The 24,136-nt window shown below is 41.8% G+C and overlaps 1 protein-coding gene across 1 annotated transcript; it reads left to right on the top strand.

Annotated features, from left to right (window-relative positions):
• Window positions 1-1,385: 1,385 nt before the first annotated feature.
• On the top strand, window positions 1,386-23,627 carry cyp27a3 (cytochrome P450 family 27 subfamily A member 3). The gene is made up of 9 exons (XM_074657956.1): window positions 1,386-1,745; window positions 15,366-15,556; window positions 16,807-17,006; window positions 18,058-18,255; window positions 19,275-19,438; window positions 19,513-19,679; window positions 20,471-20,552; window positions 20,685-20,891; window positions 21,609-23,627. Exons 1-9 carry the CDS (start codon window positions 1,476-1,478, stop codon window positions 21,777-21,779), a joined length of 1,650 nt encoding a protein of 549 aa, XP_074514057.1. The 5' UTR covers window positions 1,386-1,475; the 3' UTR covers window positions 21,780-23,627.
• Window positions 23,628-24,136: the final 509 nt, after the last annotated feature.

Below are 24,136 nucleotides of genomic sequence, written 5' to 3'. Positions count from 1 at the left end.
CCTGTAGTTATTGATCCTCTAGTTATTGATCCTGTAGTTATTGATCTTCTAGTTATTGATCCTCTAGTTATTGATCCTGTAGTTATTGATCTTCTAGTTATTGATCTTGTAGTTATTGATCCTCTAGTTATTGGTCCTGTAGGTATTGATCCTCTTGTTATTGATCCTGTAGATATTGATCCTCTAGTTATTGATCCTATAGATATTGATCCTGTAGTTACTGATCTTCTAGTTATTGATCCTGTAGTTATTGATCTAGTTATTGATCCTCTAGTTATTGATCCTGTAGTTATTGATCTTCTAGTTATTGATCCTGTAGTTACTGATCCTGTAGTTATTGATCCTGTAGCTATTGATCCTGTAGTTATTGATCCTCTAGTTATTGATCCTCTTGTTATTGATCTTCTAGTTATTGATCCTCTAGTTATTGATCCTGTAGGTATTGATCCTGTAGATATTGATCCTCTAGTTATTGATCCTATAGATATTGATCGTCTAGTTATTGATCCTGTAGTAATTGATCTTCTAGTTATTGGTCCTCTAGTTATTGGTCCTCTAGTTATTGATCCTGTAGTTATTGATCTTCTAGTTATTGGTCCTCTAGTTATTGGTCCTCTAGTTATTGATCCTCTAGTTATTGATCCTATAGATATTGATCGTCTAGTTATTGATCCTGTAGTAATTGATCTTCTAGTTATTGATCCTCTAGTTATTGATCCTGTAGTAATTGATCTTCTAGTTATTGGTCCTCTAGTTATTGATCCTGTAGTAATTGATCTTCTAGTTATTGGTCCTCTAGTTATTGATCCTCTAGTTATTGATCTTCTAGTTATTGGTCCTCTAGTTATTGATCCTCTAGTTATTGATGCTATAGATATTGATCGTCAAGTTATTGATGCTGTAGTAATTGAACTTGTAGTTATTGATCGTCTAGTAATTGAACTTGTAGTTATTGATCTTCTAGTTATTGATCCTCTAGTTATTGATCCTCTAGTTATTGATCCTGTAGATATTGAACTTGTAGTTATTGATCCTCTAGTTATTGATCCTGTAGATATTGATCTTCTAGTTATTGATCCTCTAGTTATTGATCTTGTAGTTATTGGTCCTGTAGTTATTGGTCCTGTAGGTATTGATCTTCTAGTTATTGATCCTATAGATATTGATCCTCTAGTTATTGATCCTGTAGATATTGAACTTGTAGTTATTGATCTTTTAGTAACTGATCTGGTTTTATAGAAGCTCAGTTATATTTTAGTACTCGTCTCTGTTTGTGTTGTTCTCGTGATGATAAACAGCTTGGTGTTAGTCAAACATCTGTGAGGTTTATGATCTGACAGCCTCTCAAAGTCCACCCCGTCATTACGCGCTCCGTGCGCCAGCAGCTCCATTCTTCTTCTTCCTGTCAGACAGACTGAGTGTCGGTCGGTTGGAGCTCAGACAACAGCAGACTAACAGCCCGTTTATCCGGTAACATGCTCAGGAGATGTGCGCTGAACCGGCAGCAGCTGGAGGCGATCCAGAGACTGAGACCTGGACCTGGAGGGACGTATGGGGACCGGATCCACCGCCGTGTCGCATCCACCTCCAGAAGCACCAGCAGCAGCAGCAGCACCGGAAACGGCACCGTGATGTCTGACACCGTCAGACAGAAGACTATGGAGGATCTAGGCGGACCGAGTTTCCTGACCACATTGAACTGGCTCTTTGTGAAGGGCTACTTCCAGACCACCCAGCAGATGCAGGTTAGTGAACTACTCACTTTGCATCCACTGCGACACAAGTTAAATGATTGTATATCTAAAGTTCACTAAGTCTTTATGCAGGATAGAGAGGATATACCAGGCGCAGGAATTTATATTTTTATAAAAAATAAAAAAGAACAATAATAATTATTATAATAATTATTATCATTATTTGGATTATTATTTGTATTGTTATTATTTATTTATTATTATTATTATGTATTCATGTATGATCACAATATTCTTGTTGAATCCTCTTTATTAAATCTTTGCTTTTTATTGTTTCTTTAAGAAAAATGCCAAAAACAAATTAAACCATAACAAATAAAGTATGTTCAAATAATAACAGATAGTAAATAGAATAGAACTTTAAATTGGAAAACAAAGTATTCAAAAACAAGGGAGGAGGAAAAAAACAAATAAAATGAATAAGAAATATTGAACAATTAAAATTAAAAAATATAATAAATTAAAAAATAAAATTATTATTATTTTATTATTATTATTATTATTATAAAGAGATACAAATAAATGAATAAAATAAATTCACACAGCAGATTCCCAACACCTTCTTATATCCCTGTGGTCCCGCTTCCTCATTAATTCACCCCACAGGACGGAGAGATAGAACATACTGTGTGTTTAAGACACGTTTAGAAAAGACTAAATAAAACAGAATATAATAATAACATGTTAAACCCTGAGAGGCCGTTCATGCAGGGCCGGCTCCAACCCTTCTGGGGCCCTAGAGGCCACATTCAGATCTGGAGCTCCCCCCCCATAGGGTACGGGTTTAACCCACCAGAATCTCGACCCTATAGCCTCGTAGACCGCAGCAGACATCAGATAGCACCATGGTTTTAAGACAAATATTACGATTTTTATTCTCATAAATACAACTATATTTATCATAATATAAATAAACAAGTTGGTTTAAAAGTGTTCACTCAGTTAAATTTATACTTTTATTAAGAAATAAGTGAGAACGAGAGTTACAGGAGTGAAAAGTGTTTTTATTTATTTATTTATTTGTTACCTCGATGCAGAAAATGACGAAGGGCGCCCACTGTCATTCCTTTTTTTAAATATATTTTTTATTTTTTTATATTTTTTATTTTTTTAGAGGGCGAGAAAGAGAGAAAAAATAAGAATGCTTTCAATCAGTCATATTGATCTCTGTTTGGTAAATGAATAAGAGTTGTATGAAGGTGGAGACAGTCTGTAACCATAACTGTATCATCCAGACCTCTCAGGTCCTCTGGATCCGGTCTGCTTAGTGTCCTCTGGATCCGGTCTGCTTAGTGTCCTCTGGATCCGGTCTGCTTAGTGTCCTCTGGATCCGGTCTGCTTAGTGTCCTCTGGATCTGGTCTGCTTAGTGTCCTCTGGATCAGGTCTGCTTAGTGTCCTCTGGATCCGGTCTGCTTAGTGTCCTCTGGATCTGGTCTGCTTAGTGTCCTCTGGATCCGGTCTGCTTAGTGTCCTCTGGATCCGGTCTGCTTAGTGTCCTCTGGATCCGGTCTGCTTAGTGTCCTCTGGATCCGGTCTGCTTAGTGTCCTCTGGATCTGGTCTGCTTAGTGTCCTCTGGATCAGGTCTGCTTAGTGTCCTCTGGATCCGGTCTGCTTAGTGTCCTCTGGATCAGGTCTGCTTAGTGTCCTCTGGATCAGGTCTGCTTAGTGTCCTCTGGATCAGGTCTGCTTAGTGTCCTCTGGATCTGGTCTGCTTAGTGTCCTCTGGATCAAGTCTGCTTAGTGTCCTCTGGATCAGGTCTGCTTAGTGTCCTCTGGATCAGGTCTGCTTAGTGTCCTCTGGATCAGGTCTGCTTAGTGTCCTCTGGATCAGGTCTGCTTAGTGTCCTCTGGATCAGGTCTGCTTAGTGTCCCCAGAGTCAGAACTAAACAGATAAAGCTGCCTTGCCTATTACATTAATTTGAATGATCATATGTGAGTTATTAACATATCAATATTTCTTTGTTAAATATCAGTTTATTGTCAATAATGAATTAAACATATTTGCAGATTATAAGAGTTATAGATTTGTTAGATTAGAACATCATTTATTAATTACTATACAGAAGGTTAACTATGAAGTCTTTTGTTAGAAGAAGAACTGATCCTCTTCATGATGATGTGAACCTCTCATGGTCCCCTGGTGGACCCCTGGTGGACCCCTGGTGGACCCCTGATGGTCCCCTGGTGGACCCCTGGTGGACCCCTGGTGGACCCCTGATGGTCCCCTGGTGGACCCCTGGTGGACCCCTGGTGGACCCCTGATGGACCCCTGGTGGACCCCTGGTGGACCCCTGGTGGTCCCCTGGTGGTCCTCTGGTGGACCCCTGGTGGTCCCCTGGTGGTCCCCTGGTGGTCCCCTGGTGGTCCCCGAACCCTACTTTGAGAATCACTGACCTAAATTACTAAACTATATCACTTCACTTGTGTCTATTAATACATTAATACTCTATTAATACAGACTGCTGGTTTACAGCAGATATTCACTCAGATGCAGAGTCATGGAGATGAATTATATATTATTATAATTACAGACGTAGGCAAAGTTGTTGGTAACGTTCCGTTAAAGAAAGAAAAACCCACAAAGGTCACTGAAATAACTTGAAACTGACAAAATTAATAATAAATAAAAATTCACTGAAAATTAACTAATGAAAATCAGATATTGTTTTTGAATTATGGTTCAACAGAATCATTTTAAAAAACAAACTAATGAAACTGGCCAGGACAAAAATGATGGTACCCTTAACTTAATATTTAGTTGCACAACCTTTTGTGGCAATCACTGCAATCAAGTGATTTCTGTAACTCTCAATGAGACTTCTGCACCTGTCGACAGGTATGTTGGCCCACTCCTCGTGAGCAAACTGCTCCAGCTGTCTCAGGTTTGAAGGGTGCCTTCTCCAGACTGCATGTTTCAGCTCCTTCCACAGATGTTCAATAGGATTTAGATCCGGGCTCATAGAAGGCCACTTCAGAATAGTCCAATGTTTAGTTCTTAGCCATTCTTGGGTGTTTTTAGCTGTGTTTTGGGTCATTATCCTGTTTGAGGACCCATGACCTGCAACTGAGACCAAGCTTTCTGACACTGGGCAGCACATTTCGCTCCAGAATGCCTTGATAGTCTTGAGATTTCATTGCACCCTGCACAGATTCAAGACACCCTGTGCCAGATGCAACAAAGCAGCCCCAGAACATAACCGAGCCTCCTCCATGTTTCACATTAGGTACAGTGTTCTTTTCTTTGGATGCTTCATCTCTTCGTCTGTGAACATAGAGCTGATGTGACTTGCCAAAAAGCTCCAGTTTTGTCTCATCTGTCCAAAGGACATTCTCCCAGAAGCTTTGTGGCTTGTCAATATGCATTTTGGCATATTCCAGTCTCGCTTTTTTATGATTTGGTGTCCTCCTCGGTTGTCTTCCATTAAGTCCACTTTGGCTCAAACAGTGACGGATGGTGCGATCTGACACTGATGTACCTTGACCTTGGAGTTCACCTCTAATCTCTTTGGAAGTTGTTCTGGGCTCTTTGGTTACCATTCGTATTATCCGTCTCTTCGATTTGTCATCAATGTTCCTCTTGCGGCCACGTCCAGGGAGGTTGGCTACAGTCCCATGGACCTTAAACTTCTGAATAATATGTGCAGCTGTAGTCACAGGAACATCAAGCTGCTTGGAGATGGTCTTATAGCCTTTACCTTTAACATGAAGGTCTATAATGTTCTTTCTGATCTCCTGAGACAACTCTCTCCTTAGCTTTCTGTGGTCCATGTTCAGTGTGGTACACACCATGATACCAAACAGCACAGTGACTACTTTTCACCCTTTAAATAGGCAGACTGACTGATTACAAGTTTGAAGATACCTGTGATGCTATTTACAGGACACACCTTAGTTTAATATGTCCCTATGGTCACATTATTTTACATCTTTTCTAGGGGTACCATCATTTTTGTCTAGGCCAGTTTCATTAGTTTGTTTTTTAAAATGATTCTGTTGAACCACAATTCAAAAGCAACAGCTGATTTTCATTAGTTAATTTTTAGTACATTTTTATTTATTATTACTTTTGTCAGTTTCAAGTTATTTCAGTGACTATTGTGGGTTTTTCTTTCTTTAACGGAACGTTACCAACAACTTTGCCTACGTCTGTATATCTGAGCTGCAGCAGAGATACTCTCTGCAGAAACACAGAAACACAGATACACAGATACACCTCCATAAATAAACTACAGCTGGTCCAGAATGCAGCTGCCCGACTCCTCACCCACACCAAATCATGGCATCACATCACCCCAGTCCTGAAAGACCTTCACTGGCTCCCCGTCTCCCACCGGATCTCCTACAAAATCCTGACCCTCACCTACAAAGCCCTCCACCAACTTGCACCCCCCTATCTCTCTGAACTCCTCTCCCCCTACCAACCTCAACGGTCCCTCAGATCCACCTCAGCTGGTTTACTCTCCACCCCCAAGTCCAACCTCCGCAGCTTTGGGGACAGAGCATTCTCCAGAGCAGCTCCCAAGCTCTGGAACTCACTCCCCAATCTCATCAGAGACTCTGATTCCCTCACCACATTCCAGTCCCGCCTCAAAACACATCTCTTCTCCTCTGCTTACCCGTAGCCTCCCCCCTCCCCATCAGTCCGTGTGTCTGGATGTGATTGTTCCTGTGTATGTCGCTTTTTGTCGTTCGTCTCCTGTCTGTCTGTCTCACACCGTTTCCCCCGACTATGTTAAAGCGTCTTTGAGATTAATATAAAGCGCTATATAAATCTAATATATTATTATTATTATTATTATTATTATTATTATTATTATTATTATTATTAGATACACAGAAACACAGAAACACAGATACTGACGGAACACAGAGCTCTCTGTTCTCTCTCTCTGTTCTCTCTGTTCTCTCTGTTCTCTCTCTCTGTTCTCTCTCTCTGTTCTCTCTGTTCTCTCTGTTCTCTCTCTCTGTTCTCTCTGTTCTCTCTGTTCTCTCTGTTCTCTCTCTCTGTTCTCTCTGTTCTCTCTCTCTGTTCTCTCTGTTCTCTCTGTTCTCTCTGTTCTCTCTGTTCTCTCTGTTCTCTCTGTTCTCTCTGTTCTCTCTCTCTGTTCTCTCTGTTCTCTCTGTTCTCTCTCTCTGTTCTCTCTGTTCTCTCTGTTCTCTCTGTTCTCTCTGTTCTCTCTGTTCTCTCTGTTCTCTCTGTTCTCTCTCTCTGTTCTCTCTGTTCTCTCTGTTCTCTCTGTTCTCTCTCTCTGTTCTCTCTGTTCTCTCTGTTCTCTCTGTTCTCTCTCTCTGTTCTCTCTCTCTGTTCTCTCTGTTCTCTCTGTTCTCTCTCTCTGTTCTCTCTCTCTGTTCTCTCTCTCTCTGTTCTCTCTGTTCTCTCTGTTCTCTCTCTCTGTTCTCTCTCTCTCTGTTCTCTCTGTTCTCTCTCTCTCTGTTCTCTCTCTCTGTTCTCTCTCTCTCTGTTCTCTCTCTCTGTTCTCTCTCTCTCTGTTCTCTCTCTGTTCTCTCTCTCTGTTCTCTCTCTCTCTGTTCTCTCTGTTCTCTCTCTCTCTGTTCTCTCTCTCTCTGTTCTCTCTCTGTTCTCTCTCTCTGTTCTCTCTCTCTGTTCTCTCTCTCTCTGTTCTCTCTCTCTGTTCTCTCTCTCTGTTCTCTCTCTCTCTGTTCTCTCTGTTCTCTCTCTCTCTGTTCTCTCTCTCTGTTCTCTCTCTCTCTGTTCTCTCTCTCTGTTCTCTCTCTCTGTTCTCTCTCTCTCTGTTCTCTCTCTCTGTTCTCTCTCTCTCTGTTCTCTCTCTGTTCTCTCTCTCTGTTCTCTCTCTCTCTGTTCTCTCTGTTCTCTCTCTCTCTGTTCTCTCTCTCTCTGTTCTCTCTCTGTTCTCTCTCTCTGTTCTCTCTCTCTCTGTTCTCTCTCTCTCTGTTCTCTCTCTCTGTTCTCTCTCTCTCTGTTCTCTCTGTTCTCTCTCTCTCTGTTCTCTCTCTGTTCTCTCTCTCTGTTCTCTCTCTCTCTGTTCTCTCTCTCTCTGTTCTCTCTCTCTCTGTTCTCTCTCTGTTCTCTCTCTCTGTTCTCTCTCTCTCTGTTCTCTCTCTCTCTGTTCTCTCTCTCTGTTCTCTCTCTCTCTGTTCTCTCTGTTCTCTCTCTCTCTGTTCTCTCTCTGTTCTCTCTCTCTGTTCTCTCTCTCTCTGTTCTCTCTCTCTCTGTTCTCTCTGTTCTCTCTCTCTGTTCTCTCTCTCTCTGTTCTCTCTCTCTCTGTTCTCTCTCTCTCTGTTCTCTCTGTTCTCTCTCTCTCTGTTCTCTCTCTCTGTTCTCTCTCTCTCTGTTCTCTCTCTCTGTTCTCTCTCTCTCTGTTCTCTCTCTCTCTGTTCTCTCTCTCTGTTCTCTCTCTCTCTGTTCTCTCTGTTCTCTCTGTTCTCTCTCTCTCTGTTCTCTCTCTCTGTTCTCTCTCTCTCTGTTCTCTCTCTCTCTGTTCTCTCTCTCTCTGTTCTCTCTGTTCTCTCTCTCTCTGTTCTCTCTCTCTGTTCTCTCTCTCTCTGTTCTCTCTCTCTGTTCTCTCTCTCTCTGTTCTCTCTCTCTCTGTTCTCTCTCTCTGTTCTCTCTCTCTCTGTTCTCTCTGTTCTCTCTGTTCTCTCTCTCTGTTCTCTCTGTTCTCTCTCTCTCTGTTCTCTCTCTCTGTTCTCTCTGTTCTCTCTCTCTGTTCTCTCTGTTCTCTCTCTCTCTGTTCTCTCTCTCTGTTCTCTCTCTCTCTCTGTTCTCTCTCTCTGTTCTCTCTCTCTGTTCTCTCTCTCTCTGTTCTCTCTCTCTGTTCTCTCTCTCTGTTCTCTCTGTTCTCTCTCTCTCTGTTCTCTCTCTCTCTGTTCTCTCTCTCTGTTCTCTCTGTTCTCTCTCTCTGTTCTCTCTGTTCTCTCTCTCTGTTCTCTCTCTCTCTGTTCTCTCTCTCTGTTCTCTCTCTCTCTGTTCTCTCTCTCTGTTCTCTCTCTCTGTTCTCTCTCTCTCTGTTCTCTCTGTTCTCTCTGTTCTCTCTCTCTGTTCTCTCTGTTCTCTCTCTCTCTGTTCTCTCTCTCTGTTCTCTCTGTTCTCTCTCTCTGTTCTCTCTCTCTGTTCTCTCTCTCTGTTCTCTCTCTCTCTGTTCTCTCTGTTCTCTCTGTTCTCTCTCTCTGTTCTCTCTGTTCTCTCTCTCTCTGTTCTCTCTCTCTGTTCTCTCTGTTCTCTCTCTCTCTGTTCTCTCTCTCTGTTCTCTCTCTCTCTGTTCTCTCTCTCTCTGTTCTCTCTCTCTGTTCTCTCTCTCTGTTCTCTCTGTTCTCTCTCTCTCTGTTCTCTCTCTCTCTGTTCTCTCTCTCTGTTCTCTCTGTTCTCTCTCTCTGTTCTCTCTGTTCTCTCTCTCTGTTCTCTCTCTCTGTTCTCTCTCTCTCTGTTCTCTCTGTTCTCTCTCTCTCTGTTCTCTCTGTTCTCTCTGTTCTCTCTCTCTGTTCTCTCTCTCTCTCTGTTCTCTCTCTCTGTTCTCTCTGTTCTCTCTGTTCTCTCTGTTCTCTCTCTCTGTTCTCTCTCTCTCTGTTCTCTCTGTTCTCTCTGTTCTCTCTGTTCTCTCTGTTCTCTCTCTCTGTTCTCTCTCTCTGTTCTCTCTCTCTCTGTTCTCTCTGTTCTCTCTCTCTCTGTTCTCTCTGTTCTCTCTGTTCTCTCTGTTCTCTCTCTCTCTGTTCTCTCTGTTCTCTCTGTTCTCTCTCTCTGTTCTCTCTCTCTCTGTTCTCTCTCTCTGTTCTCTCTGTTCTCTCTCTCTCTGTTCTCTCTCTCTCTGTTCTCTCTCTCTGTTCTCTCTCTCTGTTCTCTCTGTTCTCTCTCTCTCTGTTCTCTCTCTCTCTGTTCTCTCTCTCTGTTCTCTCTCTCTCTCTCTCTGTTCTCTCTGTTCTCTCTCTCTGTTCTCTCTCTCTCTGTTCTCTCTCTCTCTGTTCTCTCTGTTCTCTCTGTTCTCTCTCTCTGTTCTCTCTCTCTCTGTTCTCTCTCTCTGTTCTCTCTGTTCTCTCTGTTCTCTCTCTCTGTTCTCTCTCTCTGTTCTCTCTGTTCTCTCTGTTCTCTCTCTGTTCTCTCTCTCTCTGTTCTCTCTCTCTCTGTTCTCTCTGTTCTCTCTCTCTGTTCTCTCTGTTCTCTCTGTTCTCTCTCTCTGTTCTCTCTGTTCTCTCTCTCTGTTCTCTCTGTTCTCTCTGTTCTCTCTCTCTCTGTTCTCTCTCTCTGTTCTCTCTCTCTGTTCTCTCTGTTCTCTCTGTTCTCTCTGTTCTCTCTGTTCTCTCTGTTCTCTCTCTCTGTTCTCTCTGTTCTCTCTGTTCTCTCTGTTCTCTCTGTTCTCTCTCTCTGTTCTCTCTCTCTCTGTTCTCTCTGTTCTCTCTCTCTCTGTTCTCTCTCTGTTCTCTCTCTCTGTTCTCTCTCTCTCTGTTCTCTCTCTCTCTGTTCTCTCTCTCTCTGTTCTCTCTCTCTGTTCTCTCTCTCTCTGTTCTCTCTGTTCTCTCTCTCTGTTCTCTCTCTCTCTGTTCTCTCTCTCTCTGTTCTCTCTCTCTCTGTTCTCTCTGTTCTCTCTCTCTCTGTTCTCTCTCTCTGTTCTCTCTCTCTCTGTTCTCTCTCTCTGTTCTCTCTCTCTCTGTTCTCTCTCTCTCTGTTCTCTCTCTCTGTTCTCTCTCTCTCTGTTCTCTCTGTTCTCTCTGTTCTCTCTGTTCTCTCTCTCTGTTCTCTCTGTTCTCTCTCTCTCTGTTCTCTCTCTCTGTTCTCTCTGTTCTCTCTCTCTGTTCTCTCTGTTCTCTCTCTCTCTGTTCTCTCTCTCTGTTCTCTCTCTCTCTGTTCTCTCTCTCTGTTCTCTCTCTCTCTGTTCTCTCTCTCTCTGTTCTCTCTCTCTGTTCTCTCTCTCTGTTCTCTCTCTCTCTGTTCTCTCTCTCTGTTCTCTCTGTTCTCTCTCTCTGTTCTCTCTGTTCTCTCTCTCTGTTCTCTCTCTCTCTGTTCTCTCTCTCTGTTCTCTCTCTCTCTGTTCTCTCTCTCTCTGTTCTCTCTCTCTGTTCTCTCTCTCTGTTCTCTCTCTCTGTTCTCTCTCTCTCTGTTCTCTCTGTTCTCTCTGTTCTCTCTCTCTCTGTTCTCTCTCTCTGTTCTCTCTCTCTGTTCTCTCTCTCTGTTCTCTCTGTTCTCTCTCTCTCTGTTCTCTCTCTCTGTTCTCTCTCTCTGTTCTCTCTCTCTGTTCTCTCTGTTCTCTCTCTCTCTGTTCTCTCTCTCTCTGTTCTCTCTCTCTGTTCTCTCTGTTCTCTCTCTCTGTTCTCTCTCTCTGTTCTCTCTCTCTGTTCTCTCTGTTCTCTCTCTCTGTTCTCTCTCTCTGTTCTCTCTGTTCTCTCTCTCTCTGTTCTCTCTCTCTCTGTTCTCTCTCTCTGTTCTCTCTGTTCTCTCTCTCTGTTCTCTCTCTCTGTTCTCTCTCTCTCTGTTCTCTCTCTCTGTTCTCTCTGTTCTCTCTCTCTGTTCTCTCTCTCTGTTCTCTCTCTCTCTGTTCTCTCTGTTCTCTCTCTCTCTGTTCTCTCTGTTCTCTCTCTCTGTTCTCTCTCTCTGTTCTCTCTCTCTCTCTGTTCTCTCTCTCTGTTCTCTCTGTTCTCTCTGTTCTCTCTCTCTGTTCTCTCTGTTCTCTCTGTTCTCTCTCTCTGTTCTCTCTGTTCTCTCTGTTCTCTCTGTTCTCTCTGTTCTCTCTCTCTGTTCTCTCTCTCTGTTCTCTCTCTCTCTGTTCTCTCTGTTCTCTCTCTCTCTGTTCTCTCTGTTCTCTCTGTTCTCTCTGTTCTCTCTCTCTCTGTTCTCTCTGTTCTCTCTGTTCTCTCTCTCTGTTCTCTCTCTCTGTTCTCTCTGTTCTCTCTGTTCTCTCTCTCTGTTCTCTCTCTCTGTTCTCTCTGTTCTCTCTCTCTGTTCTCTCTCTCTCTGTTCTCTCTGTTCTCTCTCTCTCTGTTCTCTCTCTCTGTTCTCTCTGTTCTCTCTGTTCTCTCTCTCTGTTCTCTCTCTCTGTTCTCTCTGTTCTCTCTGTTCTCTCTCTCTGTTCTCTCTCTCTCTGTTCTCTCTCTCTCTGTTCTCTCTGTTCTCTCTCTCTGTTCTCTCTCTCTCTGTTCTCTCTGTTCTCTCTGTTCTCTCTCTCTGTTCTCTCTCTCTCTGTTCTCTCTCTCTGTTCTCTCTGTTCTCTCTCTCTCTGTTCTCTCTCTCTGTTCTCTCTGTTCTCTCTCTCTCTGTTCTCTCTCTCTGTTCTCTCTGTTCTCTCTGTTCTCTCTGTTCTCTCTCTCTGTTCTCTCTCTCTGTTCTCTCTGTTCTCTCTCTCTGTTCTCTCTCTCTGTTCTCTCTGTTCTCTCTGTTCTCTCTCTCTGTTCTCTCTGTTCTCTCTCTCTGTTCTCTCTGTTCTCTCTGTTCTCTCTGTTCTCTCTCTCTCTGTTCTCTCTCTCTGTTCTCTCTGTTCTCTCTGTTCTCTCTCTCTGTTCTCTCTCTCTGTTCTCTCTCTCTCTGTTCTCTCTCTCTGTTCTCTCTCTCTGTTCTCTCTCTCTCTGTTCTCTCTGTTCTCTCTCTCTGTGTTCTCTCTGTTCTCTCTGTTCTCTCTCTCTGTTCTCTCTCTCTCTGTTCTCTCTGTTCTCTCTGTTCTCTCTCTCTCTGTTCTCTCTGTTCTCTCTGTTCTCTCTCTCTGTTCTCTCTGTTCTCTCTGTTCTCTCTCTGTTCTCTCTCTCTGTTCTCTCTCTCTCTGTTCTCTCTGTTCTCTCTCTCTCTGTTCTCTCTGTTCTCTCTCTCTGTTCTCTCTCTCTCTGTTCTCTCTGTTCTCTCTCTCTCTGTTCTCTCTGTTCTCTCTGTTCTCTCTCTCTGTTCTCTCTCTCTCTGTTCTCTCTGTTCTCTCTGTTCTCTCTCTCTCTGTTCTCTCTGTTCTCTCTGTTCTCTCTCTCTCTGTTCTCTCTGTTCTCTCTGTTCTCTCTCTCTGTTCTCTCTCTCTGTTCTCTCTCTCTCTGTTCTCTCTGTTCTCTCTGTTCTCTCTCTCTGTTCTCTCTCTCTGTTCTCTCTGTTCTCTCTCTCTGTTCTCTCTGTTCTCTCTGTTCTCTCTCTCTGTTCTCTCTCTCTGTTCTCTCTGTTCTCTCTGTTCTCTCTCTCTCTGTTCTCTCTGTTCTCTCTCTCTCTGTTCTCTCTGTTCTCTCTGTTCTCTCTGTTCTCTCTCTCTGTTCTCTCTCTCTGTTCTCTCTGTTCTCTCTCTCTCTGTTCTCTCTCTCTGTTCTCTCTGTTCTCTCTCTCTGTTCTCTCTGTTCTCTCTCTCTCTGTTCTCTCTCTCTGTTCTCTCTCTCTCTGTTCTCTCTGTTCTCTCTGTTCTCTCTCTCTGTTCTCTCTCTCTGTTCTCTCTGTTCTCTCTCTCTCTGTTCTCTCTCTCTGTTCTCTCTGTTCTCTCTGTTCTCTCTCTCTGTTCTCTCTGTTCTCTCTCTCTGTTCTCTCTGTTCTCTCTGTTCTCTCTGTTCTCTCTCTCTCTGTTCTCTCTCTCTGTTCTCTCTCTCTGTTCTCTCTGTTCTCTCTGTTCTCTCTCTCTGTTCTCTCTCTCTCTGTTCTCTCTCTCTCTGTTCTCTCTCTCTGTTCTCTCTCTCTGTTCTCTCTCTCTCTGTTCTCTCTGTTCTCTCTCTCTGTGTTCTCTCTGTTCTCTCTCTCTGTTCTCTCTCTCTCTGTTCTCTCTGTTCTCTCTGTTCTCTCTCTCTCTGTTCTCTCTGTTCTCTCTGTTCTCTCTCTCTGTTCTCTCTGTTCTCTCTGTTCTCTCTCTCTGTTCTCTCTCTCTGTTCTCTCTCTCTCTGTTCTCTCTGTTCTCTCTCTCTCTGTTCTCTCTGTTCTCTCTGTTCTCTCTCTCTGTTCTCTCTCTCTCTGTTCTCTCTGTTCTCTCTCTCTCTGTTCTCTCTGTTCTCTCTGTTCTCTCTCTCTGTTCTCTCTCTCTGTTCTCTCTCTCTCTGTTCTCTCTGTTCTCTCTGTTCTCTCTCTCTGTTCTCTCTGTTCTCTCTCTCTGTTCTCTCTGTTCTCTCTGTTCTCTCTGTTCTCTCTCTGTTCTCTCTGTTCTCTCTCTCTGTTCTCTCTCTCTCTGTTCTCTCTCTCTGTTCTCTCTCTCTGTTCTCTCTCTCTGTTCTCTCTCTCTCTGTTCTCTCTGTTCTCTCTGTTCTCTCTGTTCTCTCTCTCTCTGTTCTCTCTCTCTGTTCTCTCTCTCTGTTCTCTCTCTCTCTGTTCTCTCTCTCTGTTCTCTCTCTCTGTTCTCTCTCTCTCTGTTCTCTCTGTTCTCTCTGTTCTCTCTCTCTGTTCTCTCTCTCTGTTCTCTCTCTCTCTGTTCTCTCTCTCTGTTCTCTCTCTCTGTTCTCTCTCTCTGTTCTCTCTCTCTCTGTTCTCTCTCTCTGTTCTCTCTGTTCTCTCTGTTCTCTCTGTTCTCTCTCTGTTCTCTTTGTTCTCTCTGTTCTCTCTGTTCTCTCTCTGTTCTCTCTGTTCTCTCTGTTCTCTCTGTTCTCTCTCTCTCTGTTCTCTCTGTTCTCTCTCTCTCTGTTCTCTCTCTCTGTTCTCTCTCTCTCTGTTCTCTCTGTTCTCTCTCTCTCTGTTCTCTCTGTTCTCTCTCTCTGTTCTCTCTCTCTGTTCTCTCTGTTCTCTCTGTTCTCTCTGTTCTCTCTCTCTGTTCTCTCTGTTCTCTCTCTGTTCTCTCTGTTCTCTCTCTCTGTTCTCTCTCTCTCTGTTCTCTCTCTCTGTTCTCTCTCTCTGTTCTCTCTCTCTCTGTTCTCTCTGTTCTCTCTCTCTGTTCTCTCTCTCTGTTCTCTCTCTCTCTGTTCTCTCTCTCTGTTCTCTCTCTCTGTTCTCTCTCTCTGTTCTCTCTCTGTTCTCTCTGTTCTCTCTGTTCTCTCTGTTCTCTCTCTCTCTGTTCTCTCTGTTCTCTCTCTCTCTGTTCTCTCTCTCTGTTCTCTCTGTTCTCTCTGTTCTCTCTCTGTTCTCTCTGTTCTCTCTCTCTCTGTTCTCTCTCAGTGTAAATCATGAAAAGCAGTCAGGAGGAAGTGGGATAATGTTTCTGGGAAGACAAGTTGCTGCAACTGTTTCAAATGTTTTTGTTTCTTTATTTCTTCCCCTCCACTGTTAGTTTGTTTTTTGGTGGAGGATATTTAACCCTCTGAGAATAGAGCTGTTTTAGTCTTCTTTAGGGGGGTACAGGGGGTGTTTAGGGGGAGATAGCAGGTCAACAGTAGACGTCACATAGAAGTGGTGAACATCATCTGAAAGCTGAGAACCTGAACATTAATTTGAGATGCTTTTATTTAGTTTTTATATTTTTTTACTAATTAATTTATTTTAATTGTTTAATTTTGTAATTTTATTTTATTTTATTCCCTCTCCCAACAATCAGTGCAGCTACAGTCTCTCCAAAACAGCATCATACTAAGGCATTATTATTATTTATGCAAAGAGACAAGTTCTAGTAATGAAGAGGACATTAATTACAGATATTTTATTATATATTATTTCTTTGTATGATTTATGTGAACTGACTCTTTGGAACTGATCATTTTCTACTTCCAGTATGCAGCTGATTGTGTTAAATTCATATTAAATATATAAATATAATATTCTCTCCTAACTGACAGATTGAACACAGCAAGATCTACGGCCCTCTGTGGAAGTCAAAGTACGGCCCGCTAGTGGTGGTGAACGTGGCCAGTGCCGAGCTGATCGAGCAGGTTCTGAGGCAGGAGGGGAGGCACCCGGTCCGGACCAACATGCCCCACTGGAGGAGCTACCGGGAGCTCCGGAACCAGGCCCAGGGACCCCTGACAGAGTGAGTAGAACCAACCCATAGAGCCTCTAGATTCACAGTTAGTTGAATATAATTCTGCTGTCATGAGTTGAGCTTAAAGGTCACAGAGTTCATAAAAACCCAGAGTGGGAGGGCCGAGACTCAGACATCGTAATAAATCTGACATTCAGTCCCGTTAGTCCCAAACAGACACGAGGACGATGATTATCTTCTGTTATTGTCTAACAGCAGCTGATATCCGGTTCTTCCCGTCAGACTCGTAGCGGTAGCTCTCGTCATGGTTGGCGAATGTTGTGACATCAGAGCGCTGCAGACGCGTTAGACGAGCCTGCACCCTGATCCGTAAACTACCTGACGCTTTCAGCTGGTTCTACCATGTTTCATCCAGTAGTTTAGTAGTTTAGAACAAAGGACGAGGAACCAGATGTTCTCGGCTCTGGTTTTAAGACAATTGTTGGAGAACAATGGAGCTCTATGAGTCAGACAATGAGTCAGGCTCTGGATACACACAATACCTGCTAGTAGATACAGTCGCTGTTGTTGTTTTTCTCAAACTTTTTTCAGACTTTTTTTTAGACTTTTTTTCAGAAAAAATAAAATATAAAAAATAAAATAATAATGATAATAATAATAATGATAATAATATTGTTATTATTATCATTATTATTTTTATTGTTATTATTTATTATTATTATCATATGTATTCATTTACTCATGTATGATCACAATATTCTTGTTGAATCCTCTTTTTTAAATCTTGCTTTTTATTGTTTCTTTAAGAAAAATGGCAAAACAAACTAAACCATAACAAATAAAGAATGTACAAATAATAACAGATAGTAACTGTAAATTGGAAAAAAAGTATTCAAAAACAAGGGAGGAGGAAAAAAACAAATAAAATATATAAATAAATAAGAAATATAGAAAAAAATAAAATTAAAAAATATAATAAATTAAAAAATAAAATTATTATTATTATTATTATTATTATTATTATTATTATTATTATTATTATTATTATTATATAGAGATACAAATCATAATATAATAAATTCACACCTTCTTATATCCCTGTGGTCCCGCTTCCACATTAACTCACCCCACAGGACGGATAGATAGAACATACTGTGTGTTTAAGACACGTTTAGAAAAGACTAAATAAAACAGAATATAAAAATAACATGTTAAACCCAGTTAACTCTGGTATTGTTTCAGTTTGGTATTAAACAACTTGATGTCATTGTGTTCCTGTTATTGATCCTGGTTGGTAGGATGGGGGCCAAATGGCAGCGGATCCGCAGCATCCTGAATCCTCGAATGTTGAAGCCCAAACACGTCTCGGGCTACACCGTCACCGTCAACGAGGTGGTGACCGACTTCATCCAGCGAGTGGCCTGGCTGAGGGAAACCAGCGGCGGGGGAGTCATGGTCAACGACCTCACCACTGAACTCTACAAGTTCTCCTTCGAAGGTCAGCAGACAACAAACGCATGAAATCAGCTGTTAACACATCTTCATTAGTAATATAGAGGGAACTATAGTTAGTTATAGTTAATGCTTAAATACATCTGACATTAATTAAATCAAACTGCTATAATTTAACGCAACTTTGATATAAAACGTTCAAAGTCTTCTGCACTATTTTTTATTTCTGTTAATCTTCACAAAAGAGGTTCGTCAATCATTTCATCATCGAATGTTTATTCTAAAAGAACACCGAACTGAACAGGAAGTAACTAGAACACCTGAACAACAGGTAGAGTTTAAGATAACACAGTTTGTATTGTGTAACAGAGGAAGAAGTTCTCAGATCCTTCAGTAAAAATAGAAATACCACAGTCTAGAAATACAAGTAAATGTCCTGAATCCACTGTTACTGAAGTAAAAGTACCGAATATTATCAGCAGAATGTACTTCATGTATCAGTCAGAGTATCAGTGTGTGTGTGTGTGTGTGTGTGTGTGTGTGTGTGAGCCGTCAGGGTGTCGACTTTGACACAGTTATTGTTTATGACCTTTAACCATTTTCTCACAACATTTACACGTCAGGTTGTTGTTTACTCAACATTTTATATACTTTTTGGACATTTTTCAGACTTTTTTTTTCAGGCATTTTTCAGACTTTTTTTTTTCTGGACTTTTTTTTCGGACATTTTTCAGACATTTTTTTGGACGCGTTTTTTTATTATCGCGTTAATTTTGACAGCCCTATAATTAACACGATGAAATGTCAATGAAGTTTAAAAACGACAATGTGTGGTTATACAGAGGTTTATGTGCTGGTCTGAGCCACGCTAGTCCAGTATTTATGCTAAGCTAAGCTAACTGGCTGTAGCTGCATAAGTAACGGACAGACATGACAGCGTTACCGATCTTTTCATCTAACTCTTGGCAAGAAAGCGAATAAGCAAATTTTCAAAAAGATGGAACGATAAGACCAGTGCATGTTCTATTAAAGCACCTGTTCTGTCCCACAGTATCTGTATAATAATAATAATCTAATAACTGCACCTTTAAATGCAGGAATCTGCTCAGTGCTGTTTGAGACCCGTATGGGCTGCATGAACGAGGTAGTGCCCGAGGAAACCCAGAAGTTCATCGTCTCCGTGGGGGAAATGTTCCGTCTCTCCCAGGTCGTCATCCTCTTCCCAAAGTCCTTCTGGCCCTACTTGCCCTTCTGGAAGCAGTTCGTGGCAGTCTGGGATCATCTCTTCAAAGTCGGTGAGCAGCTTTCATCATCAACCAGCGGATTAAACAGTGCAGCATGTTTTCCCTCATTTATTCACGCCTCGGTTTAATTTTCCCCTTTTATTTATTTGTGTATTTATTTTTATAATTTCTTTTAATTAATTAATTAATTTTTTTAATTTTTTAATTTTTTATTTATTCATTCATTTTGCATTTATAAATAATAATAATAATAATAAATGCAAAAAGTAATGCATGAATAAAACTAAATGCATAAATAAATAAATGTACAGATTTATAAATTAATAAAAAGAAATATATCCATTTAAAAATAAATATCTAAATAATAAATGCAAAAATTAAAAATAAAGGCATAAATAAAAAAATGAAAAAAATAAATACATTTATAAATGAATAAAAATAAATAAAAATATATATAAATAAAGATAAATATATACATTTAAAAATGAATAAATAAATAAATAATAAATGCAAAAATAAATGCAGAAATGAAAATAAATAAATAAATAATACATAAATAAATACATACATTTAAAAATAAATAAATAAAAATAAATGCAAAAATAAATGCATAAATGATAAATAAATAAAAAATGCAAAATAAATACATTTATAAATTAATAAAAATAAATACATACATTTAAAAATAAATAATAAATGCAAAAATAAATGCAAAAAAAATAAATATATTCATAAAAATAAAAACAAATAAATTATAAATCAATAATTATTGATTTATTGATTTATTTTTTATTTTGGCAGGTTCCATCCTCCATACTCAGGGGGTCCTTGTGGTGTTAGTGTCCTGGATCAGCCATTTTTCTGCCACTCCCCGTCACTGATTGTTGTCACAAAAGGTTACTAAAGCTCAGTTTTCAAGGCCGTTCACATTATCTGTGGTGACTCCCTCAAACGTCCCAAAGTCCACCTCCCCTTAGAGAGAATGTTTCCTTTGCCATCTAGTGGACGAACGTGTGGAGCCTGTTAGTGCTGCTGGTTCTCCCATCACAGATGTCTCTTGTGTCTCGTAGCTGAAGAGCTGGTGCAGCAGAAGATGGAGCAGATCCAGGAGCAGGTTCACCTGGACCAGAACGTGGAGGGAGCGTACCTGACTCACCTGCTGCTCAGCGACCAGATGACGGTCACTGAGATCCTGGGCAGCATCACGGAGCTGCTGCTGGCTGGAGTCGACACGGTGAGTACATATGGTTATGTACAGGAAGTAGATAGTTTTACTAGACGTCACTAAGACGTTCCTCTCTGTTCCAGACCTCCAACACCATCTCCTGGTCTCTGTACCTACTGGCCAAGGAGCCACAGATCCAGGAACAGCTGTACCAGGAAGTGATCGCTGTTTGCCCCGGAGACAAGGTGCCAAACAGCGAGGACATCGCTCAGATGCCCTACCTGAAGGCCATCGTCAGAGAGACGCTACGGTCAGACGGGGTTGAGTTCATTCTCATTCAGAGATTACATTAACAGGGAGGGAGGTAGTGAAGGAGGGCGGTAGGGAGGTAGGGAGGGAGGTAGTGAAGGAGGTAGGGAGGTAGGTAGTGAGGGAGGTGGTGAAGGAGGTAGTGAGGGAGGTAGGGAGGGAGGTAGGGAGGTAGGTAGTGAGGGAGGTAGGGAGGGAGGTATTTAGGTAGGTAGGGAGGTAGGTAGTGAGGGAGGTAGTGAGCGAGGTAGGGAGGGAGGTAGGGAGGTAGTGAAGGAGGTAGGGAGGTAGGTAGTGAGGGAGGTGGTGAAGGAGGTAGGGAGGTAGGTAGTGAGGGAGGTAGTGAGCGAGGTAGGGAGGGAGGTAGGGAGGTAGTGAAGGAGGTAGGGAGGGAGGTAGGGAGGTAGTGAAGGAGGTAGGGAGGTAGGTAGTGAGGGAGGTAGTGAGCGAGGTAGGAGGTAGGGAGGTAGTGAAGGAGGTAGGGAGGTGGTGAAGGAGGTAAGGAGGTAGGTAGTGAGGGAGGTAGTGAGCGAGGTAGGAGGTAGGGAGGTAGTGAAGGAGGTAGGGAGGTAGTGAAGGAGGTAAGGAGGTAGATGGGTGGGTAGGTAGTGAAGGAGGTAAGGAGGTAGATGGGTGGGTAGGTAGTGAGGGAGGTAGGTAGTGAAGGAGGTAAGGAGGTAAGGAGGTAAGGTAGGGTAGGTAGTGAACTGTATAGTTGTAATAAATAAAAGTTGTCTTTGCCGAACAAACAGGTGAAACTTTAGTCGCTCCTCGCTGTGTTCTGGTCACCAGAATGTATCCGGTGGTTCCAGGAAACGCCAGAACGGCCGTTGAAGGTGAGATGGTGGTCGGAGATCATCTCTTCCCCAAAAACGTGAGACACTCGTCAGACACCACCCTGAAACGTTCAGTAATAACCACTCAGCTCTAACAGCTCTACTGACTGGTCTGTACGGTACGTATTAAAGTCCAGTGTTTCACTATCCTGATGAAATGTGTCTCTCAGACGCTGTTCCACCTCTGCCACTACGCCGCCTCCTACGATGAGAACATCTTCCCCGACCCCCACGTCTTCCTGCCGCAGCGCTGGCTCCGAGGGGCCGAGGAGAAGGCCCAGTGGCATCCGTTCGGCTCGGTGCCGTTCGGGTTCGGGATCCGGGCGTGTCTGGGCCGACGGGTGGCCGAGCTGGAGATGTACCTCCTCCTGTCCAGGGTGAGAACGGCTCGGTGCCGCCCGAACACTACGAGACTGACTCCCTCTCACGTCTAAACACAACGTGTCTGAATACCAGAGTTTTAGTCTCTCATTTATCGTATTCATTACTTTTGTAAACACTTCTGCGAGCACAATGTTTTAAATTAAACACACAGGTTGCTGAACGCCACCGCCCGGGGCCGCTTCCTGATAACGGACGTCTCGTTGAGCGTTATCACTACTTATGTTACATTACATATAAATAGGAATTTGCATTGACACAATAATCTTCTTTGGCTCAATAAAATATCTGGAAAAAAAACAAAACACTTTGAATAAAATCTAACGTCTGAGCTTTTCCTTCTCGGTGGTGAAGATCGTTGAAGCTCCAGGACACGTTTGCATCGGTGACTTTGAATGAACCCAGACCAACATCTGAGCGTTACAACCTCGTCAACAGAGCGAGTTTAACTCTTAATACTGTTTTCATTCCCTGGAAATCAGTCATCTGTCATCTCCATTCAGAGAGGCATCGACCCGTAGAGACTGTCCAACCAGAGCTCAGAGGTCTGGCTGTTCTTCTGTTAGTGTTGGACACAAACCTGAAACCACAAACCAGTCGTCTGACTTCTCAGATAGAATCCAGTCAGCTGCTGATCATTAACCATAAATCAACATGCTGCCAAGAGTCCCGTCTCTACCTGACCTAACGCTCTCTCTGTTTTCATGTTGAAGTTGATCAAACACTACGAGTTGAGGGGAGATCCTGCAGGAACCATCGTGAAGCCGCTCACCAGAACCCTGCTGTGTCCCGCCAAACCCATCAACCTGCAGTTCCTGGACCGGCGGCGGCGGCAGGGGGGCGAGGAGGAGGAGGAAGGGAGGCCCAGAGCTGCTTCTCTTTGAGCTGTTTGATATTCACACGGTGTTTCCTGACTCTCACCGAGCACACAGAGGAATGCACCTCAACAGCAGCTGAATGAACGAGGCTGTATTCACATTATAACGCTGCATACTGTATATATATAAAGAGAGAGTTTGATTGTTGTTTCATGTAAATATTGAACCTCTTCCAGGGATTGATTTAGTTTCACTTCCACTAACGCTGTTTGTTCAGTAGAAAGAGTCCAAACCTGATAATAACACCAGGTCGTCTCTGTGTTCTCATGTTTCTGTTTGCTTTAGTTTCACCAACACCAAAAGTCAAAGTGTTTATTGTCATGTGAACAGATAAAACAAGTTCACCTGCACAATGAAACTCTTCTTTGCCCTCCGCTCTGAGTGTCGTTTACAAGGAAGTACAAAGTATGATACAATACAAGAAAATAGAGACAGAAAGAAAGGACACTATATTGCACCAGATTGATGCATTTATTAAAATGTACAAAATGTTCTTCTGGGTAGGGTGAGATCCCAACAAACCAAATGTGGGACAGACAAAGAGTATGTTTGTGTTGGACGATGTGGGACGATGTGGCACGATGTGGCACGATATGGGACACGAGGCTGAGAGGTAGTCTACAGTTTAGATATCATGTCACACTCTGAGAAAGAAATCCGTATAAAATCAGATAATGTCCTGGCAGGAAATCACCAGGACATTTTCCGTCAAGTTTACAGACATTTTCTTCAACACTAAACTGTAAATCTCTGTAGTCTCAGCAGCCCGACCTTTACATTCTGGAGGGAAAACAGACGCTAACGCTGCATTTATAGGTTACCTAACGGTCTCTGTGGACCGCCTGAGACTAAAACTGGAGCTAACTCTACCTGACGTCCTCTGAAATCTAAAATATAAACTTTGGTAAAACGTAAACTACAATAACAAACTTGCTTTAGTCTCAAAATGAGTCAGCAACATATTCCTGTGTATCTGGTAACGTTAACGGTCGACAACAGCTGAACTAAACAACAAAACAGCTCTCCAACTAAAACGACACCGAGCTAACGTTAAGTCCTGAACATGAATCACCCTGGTTGGACATTAATTGTTGATTTTTTACCACAGAAGTGTGAGAAAAGTTTCTCCAAATCCGAAATGTGAACTTAACTTTGCGGTGTGTGATGGTCTCTGCCTCTTCTGCCGGAGGTTCTTGTTCCCACAATGCAATGCGTGTTTAAAAATAGGGGTAAAACTCCTGTGAAAAATCGATACAGAAAATTCCTTCATTGTAACGCGGTACACTGACCCGTATCTCTACGGACTTCTCTCAGAGTGTATCTAACTTAAATAATCAACATTTCTATTCTATCTTGTAGCATCTCTATGCTTTAATGCCTGAATGCATTCAGAGATCTGCACGTCTCTCTTTGAGCCGCACGTTTCTTGTGAGACTCATGTGAACCATGTCGCTTCATGTCGTATTCCCCCCGTGTGTTAAACTGAAAAATAACTGTCAAATGTCACAAATAATTTCATAAAATGTCATTCTTATAAATACTTCTAAGTAGTTTCACAGAAGCTCTGTGGAGCTCTCTGGTGAAGAGGGAGGAGATAAACACACACAATACTTGTTAGTAGCATCAATTCATTGTTGAGGTGTTTCCGTCATTGGATTTGTTTAAAATAAGAAAATGATTACTCGGAGACAGTCCTAAGAATTGGTAAGGTTAAAGATCAGGTGTGAGACCCAGAGGGGCTTATAATAATTATAGTAGTATAATTATACGAGCTCTTTCAACAGTCAAAAGGGCACATGTGAAGTCTAATCTGATCCAGAGTTATTAATAAAAACCCAAAGACTCTCCGTTGAACACACTCAGCTGTTTGGGGTCAAAAGGGCACTTAAGAAAAAATAAAAATATTTTTTTAAATAAATGTCAAAATATTGTTCATTCAGAACATCATCATCCACGTGTTAATGACGTTTTAATATTCAAGATTAAATTTAGTGAACAAAGTAAATAAGTGTCTTTTTCCTCTGGCTCTCCTAAATAATTGATTAATAAAATAATAAAATAGAATACAATTTTTCAACCTAAATACAATAAAATAAGTGATTAATAAAACAACAATAAAATTTAATTAAATGTTACAACTTAAATACAATAAAATAAGTTATTAAAATAATAAATTAGAATACAATTTTAAAGTCGGTGAAACATCATTTAACGCCCGTCTGGTTCTCATCACCAATACAAGTGATTTATTTTCCTTTCAAGTCATTTAAAACTAATATTTTTACTGTACGTATTAAAAACCATCCAGACCCCGAGTGTTGAGGAAGCTAAAATAAAAAATAAAAGCGTTGGCAGTGAGGTTA

Source organism: Sebastes fasciatus, chromosome 14 (assembly GCF_043250625.1).
Source record: "Sebastes fasciatus isolate fSebFas1 chromosome 14, fSebFas1.pri, whole genome shotgun sequence".
Lineage (NCBI taxonomy): Eukaryota > Metazoa > Chordata > Actinopteri > Perciformes > Sebastidae > Sebastes > Sebastes fasciatus.
The sequence above is the reverse complement of the archived record's forward strand: the minus strand, read 5'-3'. Positions and strand labels throughout refer to the sequence as shown.

What these genes read in the sequence shown, in the direction of transcription:
- cyp27a3 (XM_074657956.1), top strand. Translation starts at nt 1,476, where the DNA reads ATGCTCAGGAGATGTGCGCTGAACCGGCAGCAGCTGGAGGCGATCCAG. An exon ending in GCCCAGGGACCCCTGACAGA is followed by an intron (nt 15,557 to 16,806) that starts GTGAGTAGAACC and finishes CCTGGTTGGTAG; the next exon opens with GATGGGGGCCAAATGGCAGC. An exon ending in TGCTGGCTGGAGTCGACACG is followed by an intron (nt 19,439 to 19,512) that starts GTGAGTACATAT and finishes TCTCTGTTCCAG; the next exon opens with ACCTCCAACACCATCTCCTG.